Below are 16,409 nucleotides of genomic sequence, written 5' to 3'. Positions count from 1 at the left end.
TTTTTCTTCCAGGCTTTATTCACTGTCAGACCTCAGAGCAGGACAACACAAACTCACGCTGACGGTTTTGTTTCTGCGGCTCCAGAAATGTCAGAGTTTATGTTTCTGAACTCAAAATTTAAACTTTATTAACAAAAGTGTTTAAGACAGGTTATAAAAAACATTTAAACTAGTGTTTGAGTCCATTCATTTAAAGTTCTACCTCAGCAACAGTACAATCAGCTGGTAACTCGGGTACTTTTAGAGTACTTTTACTCTGTGCTGCTCCTTCTGAAATATAAAGAAAGTATGCCGTATATACTGAGTACTTCTACTTTGGATACTCTGAGTACATGTTGCTGATTCTGAGTATTTTCACTCTGTTGGGCTCAGATGAAATATCAGAGTTTTCTTCTTCTGGAACTACTTTGTGTGGTGGATGAAGACGAGTCACTCGTTCACTTCCAGAGGCGGTAGAGTCCCAGAGCGATGGCGAGGCAGGAGAAGAGGGTGGCTGAGGAGGAGCAGAGCGTTCGATCAGCGTTACTGAAACAGTGAAAGTCAGGTCTTCATTCAAACCTCCAAATTAAAAACAGCAAAATTAGATTCTCGTGTTGCTGGAACTTTGATATAAATTCAGAGCCGACGTTTCTAAAGATGAGTTTGGTGTCTGAAGTTTGAAAGAAGCAAGTTCATCATCAGGTTTTAGCACGATAGAAATCAGGTTCTACGTGTGGTCGGAGCGCTGCGGCTCATCCACCTGTGGTGGCTGATGGGTAACAGTCCAGCTTCATGAGTGCTAACATGACGTGCTAACATGGCGTGCTAACGTGGCGTGCCACAGGGCGCAATTTTAGGACCATTTTTATTCCACCTTAAGGCGGCAGGTTTCAGGTTCCTGAGCCGTCAGTGCAGGAGCTCCACAGGGATCCGTTCATGGACCAAACTGTGATGGTTTTAGATCGTGTTCAGCCTTCAGTCCCATCAGGACGCGTCGCCTGCTGACATCACCGTACGATCTGTGACTCGTTACCTCACGCTGCATCATCAGATACGGCTAAACACAGGATGCTACGTCCTCTGATTTCACTGTAACGTTTTTATATGTAGACACTGAATCACACAGGCTGTACACAGCGTGTTGAGAAAGTATTTATACGCCGTGAACTTTGACACATTTAGTCAGAAAGTAGCAGATACCTGTGAAGTGGTACGAAGACGATACATGATGTCCAAATAAAAATGTGAAGTGTGTTTGTATCCAGCCCCTGTACTCAGTGCAATCAGCCCCCCGTAGAAGTCGCTTATTAGAGCAGCGGTCTCCAACCTTTTTTGCGCCACGGACGGTTTATGCCCGACAATATTTTCACGGACCGGCCTTTAAGGTGTCGCGGATAAATACAACGAAATAAAACCAGTAAAACACAGGAAAACCGAGTAAACGATAACAAAATAACGCTGAAAACCAAACATTTCACACCTGAGCCTCAACTCTCGCGGACCGGTACCAAACGACTCACGGACCGGTACCGGTCCGAGGCCCGGGGGTTGGGGCCCGCTGCTTTAGAGCACAGAGTCCACCTGTGTGTGATTTAGTCTCATTATAAACACACCTGCTCTGTGAAGGCCTCACAGGTTTGTTAGAGAGCATCAGTGAAGGCACCACACAGCTCAGGGATGAAGACGAGTTAGCTTATATAAAATATCCTGAGCTTTGAACATCTCTCTGTTCAATCCATCATCCAAAAATGGAAAAAGTTTCCTACAACTGCAAACCTACCAAGACACAGAGCGAGCACGGCGAGCACTGGTCAGAGAAGCTTCCACGAGGCCCACGGTCACTCTGGAGGAGCTGCAGAAACCCACAGCTCAGAGAGAGAGTCTGTCCACAGGACAACTGGAAGTCATGGACAGCACAGATCTATGTGGAGATATGGAAGAGTGGCAAGAAGAAGCCCTTGTTGACAGAAAGACATAAAAAGTCTCGTCTGCAGTTTGCCAGGAGTCGTGCAGGGACACAGCAAACTTGGGAGATGGTGCTCTGCTCAGACGAGACCAAAGCTCGAGGACTTGAGACTGGGAAGCCTCAACATACAGCAAGAGCTCCAGAGGGACCTGGATCAGAGTACTCGTGTTAGGACGGTCAAAGTCCAGACCTGAAGCCGACCGAGCGTCTGTGGCGACACTTAGAAACCGCTGTTCACAGACGCTCTGCGTCCGGTCTGGCTGAAGTCGAGCTGCTTTAAAACAAAGAACAGGCAGAAATGTAGCCTGCAGCTGCGCAGAGCTGGTGGAGACGAACCGCAAAGGAAACGTGGCTCAAAGTACGACACGGGCTGGATACAAACGCACACTGCGTGAAGCGTGCATCGTTTTCACACCACTTCAGTTATGTGCTGCTTTGTGCTGGTTTGTCACAGAAATTAAACATTAAGTTTGTGGTTGTAAAGTGACACAATGTGTAAAAGTTCACAGGGTAGCAACACACTTACACATGTACATACAGCTGCACTCTGTGTACTACAGCGCCCCCTGCTGTCCACACAGATAAGAAAACTGGTGTTTCTCTGAGGACAGATGTAAAATGTTGTGCTGACAGGCAGCGTCAGACTAAAGTGTTCGTCTTCACGCCATCGCAGACGCACAGAAGCACGGCTGCCGTCTCACCTGCCAGGTAGCGGATCGTCTGCAGTTTCAGGGACTCCAGCAGCGTCTTCAGCGAGGCCACCTGCAGGTCCAGCTTCCTGTTGATCTCCATGTTGTCGTTTTCCAGCTCGGATCTCTGAGCACGAGACACACGTGATGTGATGTCATCAGTTAAAACAACCAATGGCCCTGCAGAGCTACAAACCAACGGGTACTTTACAGCATCAGTACTGCAGCTGTTGTTTTCACCTTGTGATGAAAGTCTGACGTGGCCTCCATCAGCTTCTTCTCCTGCTCAGTGAACTGAGACAAAAACATGAAAGCAGCTTCAGAGACGCGTCACGTGCCCACCTTCCTTTAAATTTACCCAAACGGAACCTTTAAGCAGCCGAGGCGAGTGGCGAGCGGCCGGACGAACCGCCCGATGCGTTTTGCTAAAGCTCCGCTGTTCCTGTGGTAAATTCCTCGCGAGCCTCACCATGTCGGAGACCCTGCTCCTCTCCAGGTTGATGTCCAGTTTGGTTTCTGCCATCATTTTCTTGCTCTCCTCCTGGAGATAAAACACATCAGCAGACACGTCGTGTTACAGCAGGGACCTCACCCAGGGTCTGGATGTTTCAGCCTGGTCAAGCCCACATGGGATCATCACTCTCACCTTCAGCCGGTTCTGGAGCTGCTCCAGCTCTCGCTTCATTTTCTGCAGGAACAAAAAGATTTTTAGAAAGTCGGGACGCTGCAGAGACGATCCAGAACAACCTGCAGATGCTTTTGTCTCTTTGTTAATCTAAAGACTAGGACGAGAGTCCAGCACGTGTAACATCATCAGACACATTGTGGCTGATTGTGACGCAGAAGAGGACCGAGAACAGAGCCCTGTGGGACGCCTGCACCAACTCTTCTTCTTCTTTAGTCCTAACCCGGAGTTATGGTCCCAGGAACCAGAAGCTTCATTACGTCCATTAAGGTGCACTGACAGGTCGAAATGTGAGCTCCACCATCAGCTGATGAACTTCCTACAAAAACTTCCACATATTTAACAAATCCGAGTAACACACTAACTGTGACAGACTCGAGGAGGTGTCCAGATGTTAGGCAGGAATAATGGACGATTGGAGAAAATGAGAAGTAAAGCCGACGTACCGTGTTCTCCGATCGCAGGTTAGCGAACTCGCTCTTCTCCAGGATCACCATGTCCTTCCTGACGGAGTCCAGGTGAGCCATGATCTGCTGCAGGGCGATCTCCTAAAGAAAGAAAAGTCTGTAACTCTGTGGAAACAGCTCGAGGGTGGAGCTCGTCTCTGGTTCCCACCTGATGGGATTTGGTCACCATGTCTTTGTAAACGACATCCATGTTGGCCGTGGCGAGAGTGACCAGAGCTGAGACGATCAACTCCGCCTGGTTCTTCTCGAAACCTGCACAAAAATATTCGATGAGCACTCCGTGCTACAGCCGGTACTACACGCCGACACGCCTGACAGTGACCTCACCGCTGCTCTGCAGCTCTGTGACCATGGCGTGGGAATCGAACGTCAGTTTGCGCTGCTCCAGCGGCGTCAGCTCAACCTTCCTCACATCGAAGGTCGTCAGCGGGGCCCCCACATGGAGACCTTTAAAACACACACACACAGGCCACGCCCCTAACAATGCAGACATTAAACTTTGATACAATTTAACCAGGTGCGCTAGATCACAGTGTAAACGCTTCTGGAGCTGGACTCTGATTGGCTGTCCTTCATTACTGACTGGGTCCAGATTTATGACCGAAGTATGAACTAGTAAACACAGAAACGTCACAGTGACCGGAAACCAGCGTGTCTGCGGTGATTTGGTGAGTCTGTCAGATTTTTGGGGTCCTCTGCTTCAGCCTCACCTCTCCACGTGACCACCCGCTGCCGGAAACACCTCCTCATGAGCACGTTCATCCCGGAAGCTGCTGTGATTTCAGAGTTTTTGTGACGTTTACTTACAAACTTTGAGTGTTTACGCACAAATACACACAGCGCTCACAAACCGGAAACTGTCACACCGAGGAAGGAGCGGGCCCTACCCATGCTGCATTCAGGGACTGTGGGTCACAGAAAACACCGTGACAGTTGAGGAGACAGCGCCCCCGGCTGGTGCAGACTGGTGAGGGTGTCAGCGCCGTCGGTGCTTCTTCAGTTTGAACTGAAGCACTCAGATGTTTACATGCAACAAACTTTATGCAAAAACAGTTAAAGATGATGAAATATGACAGATCAGTGTATTTGCTGGAAGTGTTCAGATATTAATTTGCCATGAGCAGGACGAGTCCATCAGAGGGACTGCTCAAAGACAGAGGCTGACGTGGTTTGGACATCTACAGAGGAGACAGGGTGGAGGCAGGAGGAGGAGAGGAGGAGCTCAGGGGAGGTTCATGGATGTAGTGAAGGAGGACATGCAGAGGGTTGGTGTGACAGAGGAGGATGCTGGGATAGAGGAGATGGAGGTGGATGATCAGATGTGGTGCAGAAAGAGGAACTAAGGGACAAAAAGTCTAAGAACATTTAAGAAAAGAGAAGTAAAATCAGAAATTACAAAACTATTTAAAAACAGAAATAAAGAGAAGTTTAAATAGTTTTCATTTTCTTCTCTGAAACTTAAGTTTTTCTTTTAATGAACTGAAAGGTTTTAAACGCGGGAGGAAACTTCAGTGTGTGACGTTTAAGTCTAGCACAGACGAAGCTCAGAATTCCGACTTTACCTGTCGACATTTAAAGCATCATTATAAAAGCGAACTTTTTTTTTTTTTACATAAATATCTAAACAAAACCGAAACAGGACTGAGGACTCTGTTCAAACTCTGTTAAAAAAATAAAATAAAAACAACAACAAATAATTAAAGTTCACTGAGGAACTGTCCTCCTCGGCTTTGTCAATAAAGTTTGAAGCAGACGTCAGCAGGCCGACTGTCATGGCGGCGGACAGCTGCAGCTGGTTCTCGGCGTTAGCTGTGGGAGTTTCTCTGCTGAAGTGCTTCTTCATCAGCGCGTAGTGAGTCCCAAGTCTTCCTCAGTGTCACCGCGGTTATTAGCCACGTTAACGTCATTTCCTGTACGCGATAACAGTGAGGGGTCTGCGCGGGTGCGTGCGGGAAGCTGTGCGCGGATGAGATCGTTTAGTGTGACTTCGTGTGAAATCCGAGTTTGTTTGAACTTGAACCCGAGCCGTCATCAGCTGCAGGCTGGGCTTCAGGGATACGCCGTTTTTCTTTAGAGCTTCGTTTTGGCGCTGCTTGATGACGTTTCACACAGGTGATTGACCGTACAGGTACACCCGGGATGCAACGGGCGTCATAAGTCACTCTGCCGGGTCTACTGAGCTTTAATGAGTGTCAGGAGGCTCAGAGCCCGCGAACGTCTCATGAAGCGCAGTGCCGCGTCTGTGAGGACCGGATCCCTGCGGGAAATCTCCCGATTAAAACCATCGCGCGTGTCTTTCTGTGAGCACAGCGGATGAATCGGATCTTTTTAAATAAGCGGAGTCAGTTTAAAACACTGACACATTCGGCATGAATCCAGCCCAGCTAACACCTCTGTGCTCTGTAAAACACCTAATAAAGGGGTCCACAGTGTACTGAGAGGTGAGCCGGTGACCTTTAACCCTGAGACATGTGACCTTTGTGTCCATGTGAAGTTAAGAAATGAGAGTGTTTGAGTACATTAGCTCAGATTGATCCTCTGACAGTTGAGGTGTTACTGACAGAGCGCACACCTGCTGTCCTTGAGATGAACATGTGTATGGTCACTGTTGGTGCAGGTGGTGCTCCTCAGGTGGAGGTCAAACGTGTTTAAAGCTGAAGCCTCTATCTGTCCAGCTTGGTCTGTTAAACTGGTGTGTGTGTGTGTGTGTGTGTGTGTGTGTGTGTGTGTGTGTGTGTGTGTGTGTGTGTGTGTGTGTGTGTGTGTGTGTGTGTCTTCAGCCGGTCGACGGACTTTGAGGTGCACAGGAACTGGTTGGCCATCACGCACAGCCTGCCCGTGTCCAGGTGGTACTATGAGGTGAGGGAGGAGGAGCCCACACTCACCTGTAAAATAAAAGCACCTGTGGGAGGCGGTGGGAAAGCTCGCTGATGTTTCACGAGGCGCTTTCTCTCCTGCAGAACACGTCCGAGTGGACCCTGGACTACCCGCCGCTGTTCGCCTGGTTCGAGTTCGGGCTGTCTCAGGTGGCGCGCAGCTTTGACGCAAACATGCTGCAGGTGGAGAACCTGAACTACGCCAGCCCGGCCACGGTGCTGTTCCAGAGGCTGTCGGTGATCGTCACCGACGTGGTTTTCATCTACGCCGCCAGAGAGTGAGTGTGTCCCCGGGAAACAGCTGGAGCTTCTGACACAGCTGTTTCCTGCGTCCTGATTGGCTCTGTCCTCCTCCTCCAGGTGCTGCAGGTGCGTTCGGGAGCCAAAGGGATCTCGGGACATTTTGAGCCAGCCGTCCTTCGTCCTGGCCGTGCTGCTGCTGTGGAACTTCGGCCTCCTCCTCGTCGATCGTATCCTGCAGCTCTGCCTGTGCATTAAACTGCCGGCCTCCGCGCGGCGGCGGCGTGAACGCCACCCTGGAAAAGTTTTTAATGCGGTCAGAGGGAAACGGAGCTGAACGCGTCCTGCTCAACATCCACTAATCTGACATTTAAAGAACAATTAGGTGTTTGTCATGAACTCTTTACAGTGAAGCAAGGCTGTAATCCCACTAATTAAGTGTGCCTATGCCAAAAGGCACACTTATTACTATTGCTCGGATTTATTATTCTTATTATTCTTATTATTATTATTATTTTCCTTTTTCAGCCTGAAATTTCCGCGCGTAACTCATCCCACAGTTTTGACACAAGCTTCATATATGTTATATCATTTTGTGCGGCTAGCTTCATATATGTTATATCATTTTGTGCGGCTGGATCAGGAATGGTGTGCTATGACTTTTGGTGTTTATTACTTCTATAGTTTTTTAAATATGAATATTTTAATGCAAGTTTTTGCCCATTCAAATGAATGGGAACGAACGAAAGTGAAACTTTACTTAATTTGTGGTGTGTTGGCTCACTCTAGTGGTATGTCCCCGTATTTGGATTACCATAATGACAACAATATGAACGGCGCGCACAGCGTCGGTGCTTTCAGGAACCATTGGAATTCTTAAGGTTGCACGAAGCATTGAATAGTTACGGTAACGGCAAGGGTGTATGCTTGGTGGAAAACTGCATATCCCACAATTCAAAGCACGCCTCTACCAGTCAAACAATGGCGGCTGCCACTTGGTTTAATATATTCCTCTTATTTGTGTTTCTAGGTCACAAAGTAAACTTTTAAGATATTTTCAGGTGAGAATGTAGGTGTGTAAACGTCAAATATCTGCTCGTTTTGTCAAAACATCCCATATTGGCAACAGATTTTTCACGATGTTGGCTAGCTAGCGCGGCTAGCGCCGCTTCACTCAGAAGCACCCAGGCTTGGCTTTCAGTGAGGCGTCTCTAACTCCTTTCACCCCCGATAGCTCCGCAAACAGTCTTTGTCTTAGCTGGACTTATTTTTCGTTTATATGGGCCGATGATGCTGGTCGATGAGGAAAAACTAACTGAGTTGTTTGGTGGTGGCTAACGCAGAGCTAGCTAGCCACCGGTATGTGTCTCTTTCCCCTCATATGTTGGGAAAGAAACATGTGAGGCGGCCGCCGATCGACCGGTTTTCAGGTGAGAATGTAGGTGTGTAAACGTCAAATATCTGCTCGTTTTGTCAAAACACCCCATATTAGCAACAGATTTCTCACGATGTTGCTGCTAGCCGGCTAGCTAGTTCGGCCGGCCGGCTAGCTAGCTCGGCTAGCTAGCGCCGCTTCGCTCAAAAGCACCCAGGCTTGGCTTTCAGTGAGGCGTCTCTAACTCCTTTCACCCCCGATCGCTCCGCAAACAGTCTTTGTCTTAGCTGGACTTATTTTTCGTTTATATGGGCCGATGATGCTGGTCGATGTGGAAAAAATAACTGAGTTGTTCATATACCGGTGGCTAGCTAGCTCCGCGTTAGCCACCGGTATATGTCTCTTCCCCTCGTATGCGGGGAAAGAAACACCGATCGACCGGTGGTGGCTAACGCGGAGCTCAATCGTGGATAAGGGAAACCCAATGCAGGAGAAGCAGGCGGCTGGTGAACTGAATTTCAGGTAAGACGTTATTAACTGCACTCTATTTGGGTCAGATATAAACCGAGTTTAGGTGTAGTTTATTTTCGTTGTGCTGACAGTTACAATAACTGTACTGCGTGCTAGCTAGCTGTGCGCGCTAAGTTACTGATGTTGAACTTTATGACAGCCTCCCCTATTTTCAGGCGAGAATGTAGGGGTGTAAACTTCAAATATCTGCTCGTTTTATCAAGAAGTCCCATATTTTATCAAGAAGTCCCATATCTCTCACGATGTTACTGCTAGCGCCGCATGGCAGCTAGCTGGCTAGGGCGGCTTGGCTGACACCTAGGCCGGGCTGACTGATACCCAGGCCGGCTCACGCTCACGTTTCACCGCCGCATGGCAGCTAGCCGGCTAGCTGGCTAGCGCGGCTTGGCTGCCACCCAGGTCGGGCTGGCTGACACCCAGGCTGGGCTGGCTGACACCCAGGCCCGCTCACGCTGTCGTGTCACCCCTAGTCTTTCGTGATGACTCTTGGTTGGCTGCTGGACTTATTTTTCATTTATATGGGCTGGTGATTCAGTATGAGTGTCCGGTGAACTGAATGTCAGGTAAGACGTTATGTATATGTAAGGTAGTGACTGGAATAAGTCACAAGGTGTCGCTGTTGAGCTGCATATATGTTGTAAATTTTAGCAATTTTGACCATTTGTCCTCTGCAGGACACCGTAGTTCAGATTTCTCGTTCGCGTGGGCACCATCTTGGTTCAGTGTTTACTGTGATGTGCAAAGGTAAGCACTGTCAGTGGCGAACTGCATTGGTTTTGTTTAAAAATAAGTGTTCCACTGTGTAAAATAGCGGTTTGTCATTTAAGCCGAGCATATATTTTGTTTATTGAGAGGTTCATGTATTGTCTGATGAGAGTATGAGACAAAGATATACTTTTCTTTCTTACTCTCATATAAAATATTTAGCTTTTATTAAATAGTTATCTGAATCTTACAACCAAAGTTTGTATAATAATACACAAGATTGGCTGTAGACCATTGTTAATCATTCAGAACACTGTGTAAAAATAACAAAAAACAAAAAGTGAATGAAAAGTGCATAAATATTTATTTTACGTGTTTGATGTGTGTGGCAGGGCGTGGTCGGCAGGGCGTGGTCTGCAGTGCCGCTGCAGGGGAGGTGGACCCACCTCAGCGGCATCTGCAATCACGCCTCTCAGGTGTAAAGTCTGTGCTCTCTCTGCTTGTTTTTTTTTTTTTTGTGTGTGTGTATGTGTCGGGCTGTGAGATGAAAAGCTACAGCCGGCTGTGTGGGTACAGCAACTATGTGTGAAAAGTGGTCCATAACGTAATGCTTCAAAGTGTGTTCATGCAAACATTGTCGGGTCTGCTTATGAACCTCTGCGCACAGCGTCTACAAATTGGGGCTCTATGAAGTCACCTCATCTTTACACAAAACTGTAAGCTGTCATCTGTGAGGCGCGAGCGGTGTTTGGTTTTACCATAGTTCATGGTGGAGAATGGCTGCTCTGCTGAGTTTTGCTCTCTGTAGCCGTTTGAATGGCAAACTATATTGATTAGCGGCGGCATAGGCACACTTAAAATTTCTTCAGAAATTTTCGCTTTCTAGTTACACCAAATCTATTTAAGGTGACAAAGTGACGACATTTACACGGAGCAATCCGTCAGCCTGAGCAGTTTCAGCCTGTGATAAAAAGCTCCATCGTCTCTATGCTTGTGTCGTGGATGTTGTGTTCCTAATGTTTTGGTCGAGTGCTGGTTTTTCCTTCACTCCCACCTCAGATATTCACTTCCAGTATAACGGCTTCCTGTTCGGGTTCCTGCTGCTGTCGGTGGCCAAACACCTGCAGGTACAAGCTGTGCTCACACTCAGCTGCCTTCATCCTGAGACTCTCCCAAGCAGCTTAGCGTGATTCACAGCTCAGAATAAGCCTCATTCTCTGTCTGAAATGAGCAGTTTTAGCTCCTCCCCCAAGTGGGTGGAGAATCTGTCCTCTCTCTGTGACATCATACAGTTCCAAGAGTAGAAAAAAGTGATTGTGACGCATCGCCTGTGTGATTCAGTCTCAGCACCTGCAGGGGGCGCTGCTGTTCGCCTTCCTGCTCAACCTGAAGCACATCTACCTGTACGTGGCCCCAGCGTACGGCGTCTACCTGCTGAGGAGTTACTGCTTCACTCAGGACAACAAAGGTGAGGTCCAGCCCATGGCTCCTCCTGCTGGTGTGAGTGGGTACTGCGTCTGTGCCGGACTACTGACCACGTGTTTATTTTGCAGACGGCTCCATCAGGTGGTCGAGTTTCAGCCTGCTGCGCCTGCTGGCTCTGGGCGCCATCGTGACCTCTGTCTGCGCTCTGTCCTTTGGCCCTTTCATCGCCATGGTGAGAGGTCACCGCAGTGTTTGTTTTTTTTGTTTGTTTTGTTTTTTACTGAAGGTCGCTCGACGGCGCCGTGACCTGACGATGCTCGTTTGCCTTTCAGGGGCAGCTCCCTCAGGTGCTCTCCAGGCTCTTCCCCTTTAAGCGCGGTCTCTGTCACGCCTACTGGGCGCCGAACATCTGGGCGCTGTACAACGTGCTGGACAAAACCCTGGCGGTGCTCGGTGAGGCTCCGCCCCCTCTGTTTACAGGACATTAAAACCACGCGTCATGATGTGGAGGAGGCGGATGGAGGTCTGAGCGCTCTGTTTTTTTTTTCCTCCAGGTGTTCGCCTGAAGCTGCTCGAGGAGGCGGAGCTTCCCCTGGCGTCCATGACAGGCGGGTTGGTTCAGGAGTTTGAGCACTCGGTCCTTCCCTCCGTGACGCCCGCTGTCACGCTCGTCTGCACGCTGCTGTCCATCCTGGTGAGTCGAGCTGGACGCTGAGACCCTGAGCTGAACCCGATTGTGTTCACGTGTGGGTGTGGTCACGCTTTAACGCCCGATCTCCTCCTCTTCTCTGAAGCCGGCGGCGGCATCCATCTGGCTCCGCCCTCGCGGTACTCGGGGCTTCCTACGCTGCCTGCTGCTCTGCGCTCTGGGCTCCTTCATGTTTGGCTGGCATGTCCACGAGAAGGCCATCCTCATCGCCATCCTTCCCCTCAGGTGAGCGCCGACCCGTCCTGTCACATGATGATGTCATCAGCTGACGGTGCGGTTTGAACGATTTCGCCTTGTTTCTCTTCCCGCAGCATCCTGGCGGTGGAGAACAGAGAGGATGCTGGGATCTTCCTGATCCTGACCACCACAGGTCACTACTCCCTGTTCCCGCTGCTCTTCACGCCCGCAGGTAAACAGGAAGTAGTTTAATCATTACATTTGTTCGGCTAGCAGAAACGCGCGAGAGCGCCGCTCGCCAGGGGCTCCAGCGTGCAACAGACTCAACATTACTGCATTTAGATGATGATGATGATGATGATGGTGTGTTTTTCAGAGCTGCCCTTTAAGGTGGCGCTCATGCTGATGTTCAGCATCTTCTCCTTCACTGCTCTCAGAAAGCTCCACAGGTAAACACAAACACTACTACAGTATCAGTGTAGTTACTACTTGGATACCTTAAAGTACTTTACTTTTGGTATTTTAGAAGTAATCGGATTACTCTGCCCTCAGTGCTCAGGGGTTTCTGCTCCATCCTCTGGAGGTTATCTACCTGCTGGGGTTGGTTGCCGTGGCGATCGCCTGTGAGGTTGTCTTCCCGCTGTCGCCGTGGCAGCAGAGGCTGCCCTTCCTCCCCCTGCTGGTGACTTCAGTGTACTGCGCCATGGGAGTTTGTTACGCCTTCCTGCGCCTGTATGCCAGCCTGCTGCTGCAACGGGAGGACAAGCCTAAACTGCTGTGACACGTCGCGGGTTCGATCCCCAATACCTCTGCCTCCGAGCAAGGCACCGACATGACTGCTCACGGGGACGGGTGGCAGGAAGTGGCGGAAAGTGAGCTGAGGATGCAGCAGGAGGCGCTCTGAGACGTCCTCTGAGCAGCAGTGAGAGGAGCTGAAGCTCTGACAGAGGCTGGAGCTGCGAGGAAGAACCCAACTGTTACTCCACCCAAAACTGCAGAAAGGGCGAGCGGCAGTGAGAGAGTCGTGTTGGTGCAAAGAACTCGAGTGGACCAAAAGCTGCACCCACAATGTTTTTAGCAGCTTTGTCTGATTGTTTAATAAAAAGATGAACAAATCTGTGTGTGTGTGTGTGTTGCACTCTGACTTTGATAAAGGGCCAAAGATTCAGACGTTGTTCCCGCAGCAGGTCTGAGTTTGGCATCCTGCTGTATAAGAACTCCTCGTTTGTGTATTCATTTGTCCAAAGGCACAACCACTTATCAACTACTCACAAAAGCACAGCGCTCATCTTTGATGAGGCAGAAACACGACCAGTTCAGTCAGTCCCCGTATGTATCTGCAGATTTACAACCACAGTAACATCAGCGCAGCTGAAAACTGTCGAAGACAAGAAACAAAACAAGTGACAGGATCACTTCAACATTCAAACATCTTTATACGCTAAAATATATAATCAAGCTAAAACATAATTAAATGAGGCAGAGGTGGGGAGACCAAAAAAACAGGAACAGGAAACTTTAAATGTGCACCAACAGCTGTTTCAGCACATGAACTGAATCCCCCACTACCAGGCTTTATGATATTTAAGCTTTAGCTAATAATCATCCACCCAGCAGGCTCCTGGGTGGTTCCTCAGGGGTTCCACTGGACTTACTGTAAATCAGAAGCTGGACTTCACCACGTTGGATTTGAAGAATAAAAAACAACAAATCTGCGACAGGCAGACCCCTTCACCTGACTCTCAATTGATTTTAATCATGTGCTTCATGAGAGACACAAAACTGAACTACTCCTCATCATCATCATTATCAGTAAGTCCATCCAGCTGCTCTGAGATTGTAAACAGCTGGAGTGCCATCGCGTTATTGGATCAAAGTACAAAACTTTATTGTTTTTGACATTTTTGCCAGCAAAGTATCGATAAAGGTTCTTAAAAAATGAAAACACAGTGTTTGGGTTTTTTATACATTCTTTAATGGGGCTAAATGAACAGCACACAGTTTGCTTAAAAGATTTATTGATAAGGCAGCACAATACGTGAGTGGTTAGGACTGAAGATTTTACAGGACACATTTTCACCATAAAAATCTGTTGCACAGTAGGACCTGTTAGCTTAGCCAGACATCCTCAGACCCTCCTGACGTGGTCACACATGTCACCTTGTAAAAATAAAAACATTTAAAACATTCAATCGAGCGACCTGTCGCGCAAAACTAGGCCGGTAGTGTGCTTGGCCTTTAAACTTATAGCATATGTATTGCTGTGAGAGTCCACTAGAGGGTGCAGTGGAAAAAGTGATTTATAAAAAAAACCCTCCTGATTCGTGCAGCTGAGCTGATCATTATGCCGACCGTGTTTTGCAAAAATCGATAAAAAGGTTATGATCGATATCTTGTAGACTGTGCATGCAGCCACCTCTGTTTTTTTTCCCCTTTTCCCAAATTTTGCTTATGTCTGATTTATTTTTCACACGTAGGTGAATGCAAACTTCATCTAAACGCCTGCTGTTGGTGTGTATCCTGTGGATGGATACTCTTAATTTATGCTAACGTTACTCAGTGTGCTGACACGTCCATCATCCTGTTATTATACCTAATCCTTCTCATTAACCTGCTCTCTTCTTTTTGATTTATTATTAGTGCTGACTAGCTGCAGATGAACCACCACACAGGGAAGGCGGAGCATGAAGGTTGGCAGTTAGCGTCTTAGTCATCCTCCCTCACTGGCGTTATGTTTTGTTGCTTTTGTAGTTCTCTGTATTATGAGTTGAGCTGGGAGTTACCCACAGTCTTCAGTTTTTGGTTAGATAGGAAGCAGATGGTTGGTTCACAGCCTTCTTTGTCTTTTGTTTATCTGTTTTTCCTTTGAAAGTAACTTTATTTTCATTATTATAACAGCAGCAGCATGGTGACAACTCATATTAGGTTTTCTGTGTGCCTTTGAATTTGAAGTTATAACATGTTTGGGGGCTTGTCCGGGACACAGGACCTCTCATACCTTACAACACTGTACAGTCTATACAGCAGGTGTCTTCCTGTTTAAACTCTACTCTACCCCAAAGGTTTTTTCTCCTGAAATGACCAGAAAACTTGTTTTTGATATACGGTTTTAATAACAGTGATAAAATCATTGGATATGTTGTATATTTGAGATTCCTCTGTTGAACTGTCCTCCACCCTTCATTAATGACACATCCTCAGGTATAATAATTCCACTCCAAAATGGTGGAAATGTGCGCCTGTTCACTACGTTTAACTGAAGACAGCAGGGCATTCATCTACATAAACCTGCTGAACCTTTCAGTAGATTCAGAAGAAAGTGATCAGTGGGTAAAAAGTTGTTTCATCTGTAGGTAGTGCTACTGAAACCAGTGCAGGAATGAATAAAAGTGCAATTCCAACAATGGCCACTAGATGCCATCTCTAATTCGCATTCAAAAAGCACAATTTCATTGAGTCCTTTTTTGGTCTCTTTCACTAAATCTGAGGAAGTGTGCGGGTGCTCACATCTTCATTAATATCATGTTGAGGCTTTGATGTGTTAGCTTGGTTCACTGGGAGGAGTACAAAGCTTCTCTCTGAGAAGCAGAGCAGTAGATAGTGGCATACAAATGAGGTCAAGCATAGTACTTGAGTAAATGTGCTTAGTCCTCCACTGTGAGTGAGATGATAGGTTGTTCTGCCCTCAGGCGCCCCAGTTTGGTCCGGCCTGACCCGAGTGGACCTTTGGACTGGCCTGCTGCCAATTGAGCTGATGGAGCAGCTTTGGTCCCTGAATGCACCGCTTCGCTCTGATATGGAAAGTGGATTTATCGACCCCACAGACTGTGTGTTAAACACATCACGGCTGCAAGATGTGTTTGAAACATTTAGTTTTGTCCTCAAAGACAGGAACCTGTGTGGGGGTGAAAGATGATGAAGCCTCCTCCAGAGGAAGAATCAGATCCTTTGGCAGCATTAAGAGGATCAGCTGTACGGTAATCTCCCGGCTCACAGAGACAGCACCTTCTCCAAATCACTGTCTCAGTATTACAAAACTATTAGCACACAAGTCGCTGTAGCAGTATTCTCAGACATGGATGCATAGCCACAGTTCAGGTCCTTTTACTGTGCTTCTGTCTCAGTATTGATGGACTGTTTGTTTGCAGAAAGTGTAGCTTGATGCTTTTCTTATAGATCAAAGTCAGATGAATAAATCTGGGGCGAAAATCTTTGATGTTGAGATGTTGAAAAGATTTAAAGTTTTTCTGAAAGCTCGTAGTAATTAGAAGAATTATTACTATTAGTTATTATCATCATTATTATTATTGGTAGTTGTTTTTATTAATGCTGCTGTTAAAACTCAACCTCAGGTATTTCAACTTTCTGATTCTCAGTCCAGCGTCAGTGCGACACATTTTCTAAATAGTTGAAGCAGAAATTAGCAAAATGTTGGATGAAATGAGGTTCTCTATGGCAAAGGAATATGAAGACCTTGTTCCCACTGCAGTGGTGTTGGTTCCATACATATAGCACATACAAGAGAAAGACTTGGTGGCACCACAAACTCCTGGTCCAGGGGGACCTACAGCAGGAGGGGGTTGGC

At 47.6% G+C, this 16,409-nt stretch overlaps 2 protein-coding genes across 3 annotated transcripts; one reads left to right on the top strand and one right to left on the bottom strand.

Moving 5' to 3' along the window:
* ccdc90b (coiled-coil domain containing 90B) lies at positions 1-4,664 on the bottom strand. Its single transcript, XM_085421452.1, has 9 exons — positions 4,497-4,664; positions 4,114-4,233; positions 3,935-4,038; positions 3,766-3,867; positions 3,281-3,322; positions 3,104-3,175; positions 2,875-2,928; positions 2,647-2,761; positions 1-493 (listed from the first exon to the last, which is right to left on the bottom strand). Exons 1-9 carry the CDS (start codon positions 4,546-4,548, stop codon positions 438-440), a joined length of 717 nt encoding a protein of 238 aa, XP_085277578.1. The 5' UTR covers positions 4,549-4,664; the 3' UTR covers positions 1-437.
* Positions 4,665-5,515: 851 nt separating this feature from the next.
* Positions 5,516-12,989, top strand: alg8 (ALG8 alpha-1,3-glucosyltransferase). 2 transcript variants are annotated; one of them, XM_085421449.1, is made up of 13 exons: positions 5,516-5,638; positions 6,567-6,645; positions 6,747-6,940; positions 7,023-7,132; positions 10,573-10,640; positions 10,855-10,981; positions 11,067-11,170; positions 11,271-11,391; positions 11,493-11,632; positions 11,733-11,872; positions 11,959-12,056; positions 12,201-12,273; positions 12,377-12,989. In XM_085421449.1, the coding sequence occupies exons 1-13, from the start codon at positions 5,559-5,561 to the stop codon at positions 12,603-12,605; spliced, it is 1,563 nt and encodes a 520-aa protein (XP_085277575.1). In that variant the 5' UTR covers positions 5,516-5,558; the 3' UTR covers positions 12,606-12,989. The 2 variants fall into 2 exon arrangements, with proteins under 2 accessions (XP_085277575.1, XP_085277576.1); XM_085421450.1 differs by lacking the exon at positions 5,516-5,638 and adding an exon at positions 5,671-6,227 and having other exon boundaries at positions 12,377-12,988.
* The last annotated feature ends 3,420 nt before the right edge of the window (positions 12,990-16,409 follow it).

The sequence above is a fragment of the Rhamphochromis longiceps genome, linkage group LG10, assembly GCF_057381845.1.
Source record: "Rhamphochromis longiceps isolate RC_006_pf linkage group LG10, R_longiceps_female_GT1.1, whole genome shotgun sequence".
Classification (NCBI taxonomy): domain Eukaryota; kingdom Metazoa; phylum Chordata; class Actinopteri; order Cichliformes; family Cichlidae; genus Rhamphochromis; species Rhamphochromis longiceps.
Note: the sequence above shows the minus strand (reverse complement) of the source record. Positions and strands in the feature narration are given on the sequence as shown.

Bases quoted from the DNA above. Each gene is read 5' to 3' on its own strand.
- ccdc90b (XM_085421452.1), bottom strand. From the start codon at position 4,548: ATGAACGTGCTCATGAGGAGGTGTTTCCGGCAGCGGGTGGTCACGTGG. The intron at 4,234-4,496 runs GTGAGGCTGAAG...TGTGTTTTAAAG, and splicing joins GCGGGTGGTCACGTGGAGAG to GTCTCCATGTGGGGGCCCCG. The intron at 3,176-3,280 runs GTGAGAGTGATG...TTTTATCTCCAG, and splicing joins AGCTCCAGAACCGGCTGAAG to GAGGAGAGCAAGAAAATGAT.
- alg8 (XM_085421449.1), top strand. From the start codon at position 5,559: ATGGCGGCGGACAGCTGCAGCTGGTTCTCGGCGTTAGCTGTGGGAGTT. The intron at 5,639-6,566 runs GTGAGTCCCAAG...GTGTGTCTTCAG, and splicing joins TGCTTCTTCATCAGCGCGTA to CCGGTCGACGGACTTTGAGG. The intron at 11,392-11,492 runs GTGAGGCTCCGC...TTTTTCCTCCAG, and splicing joins CAAAACCCTGGCGGTGCTCG to GTGTTCGCCTGAAGCTGCTC.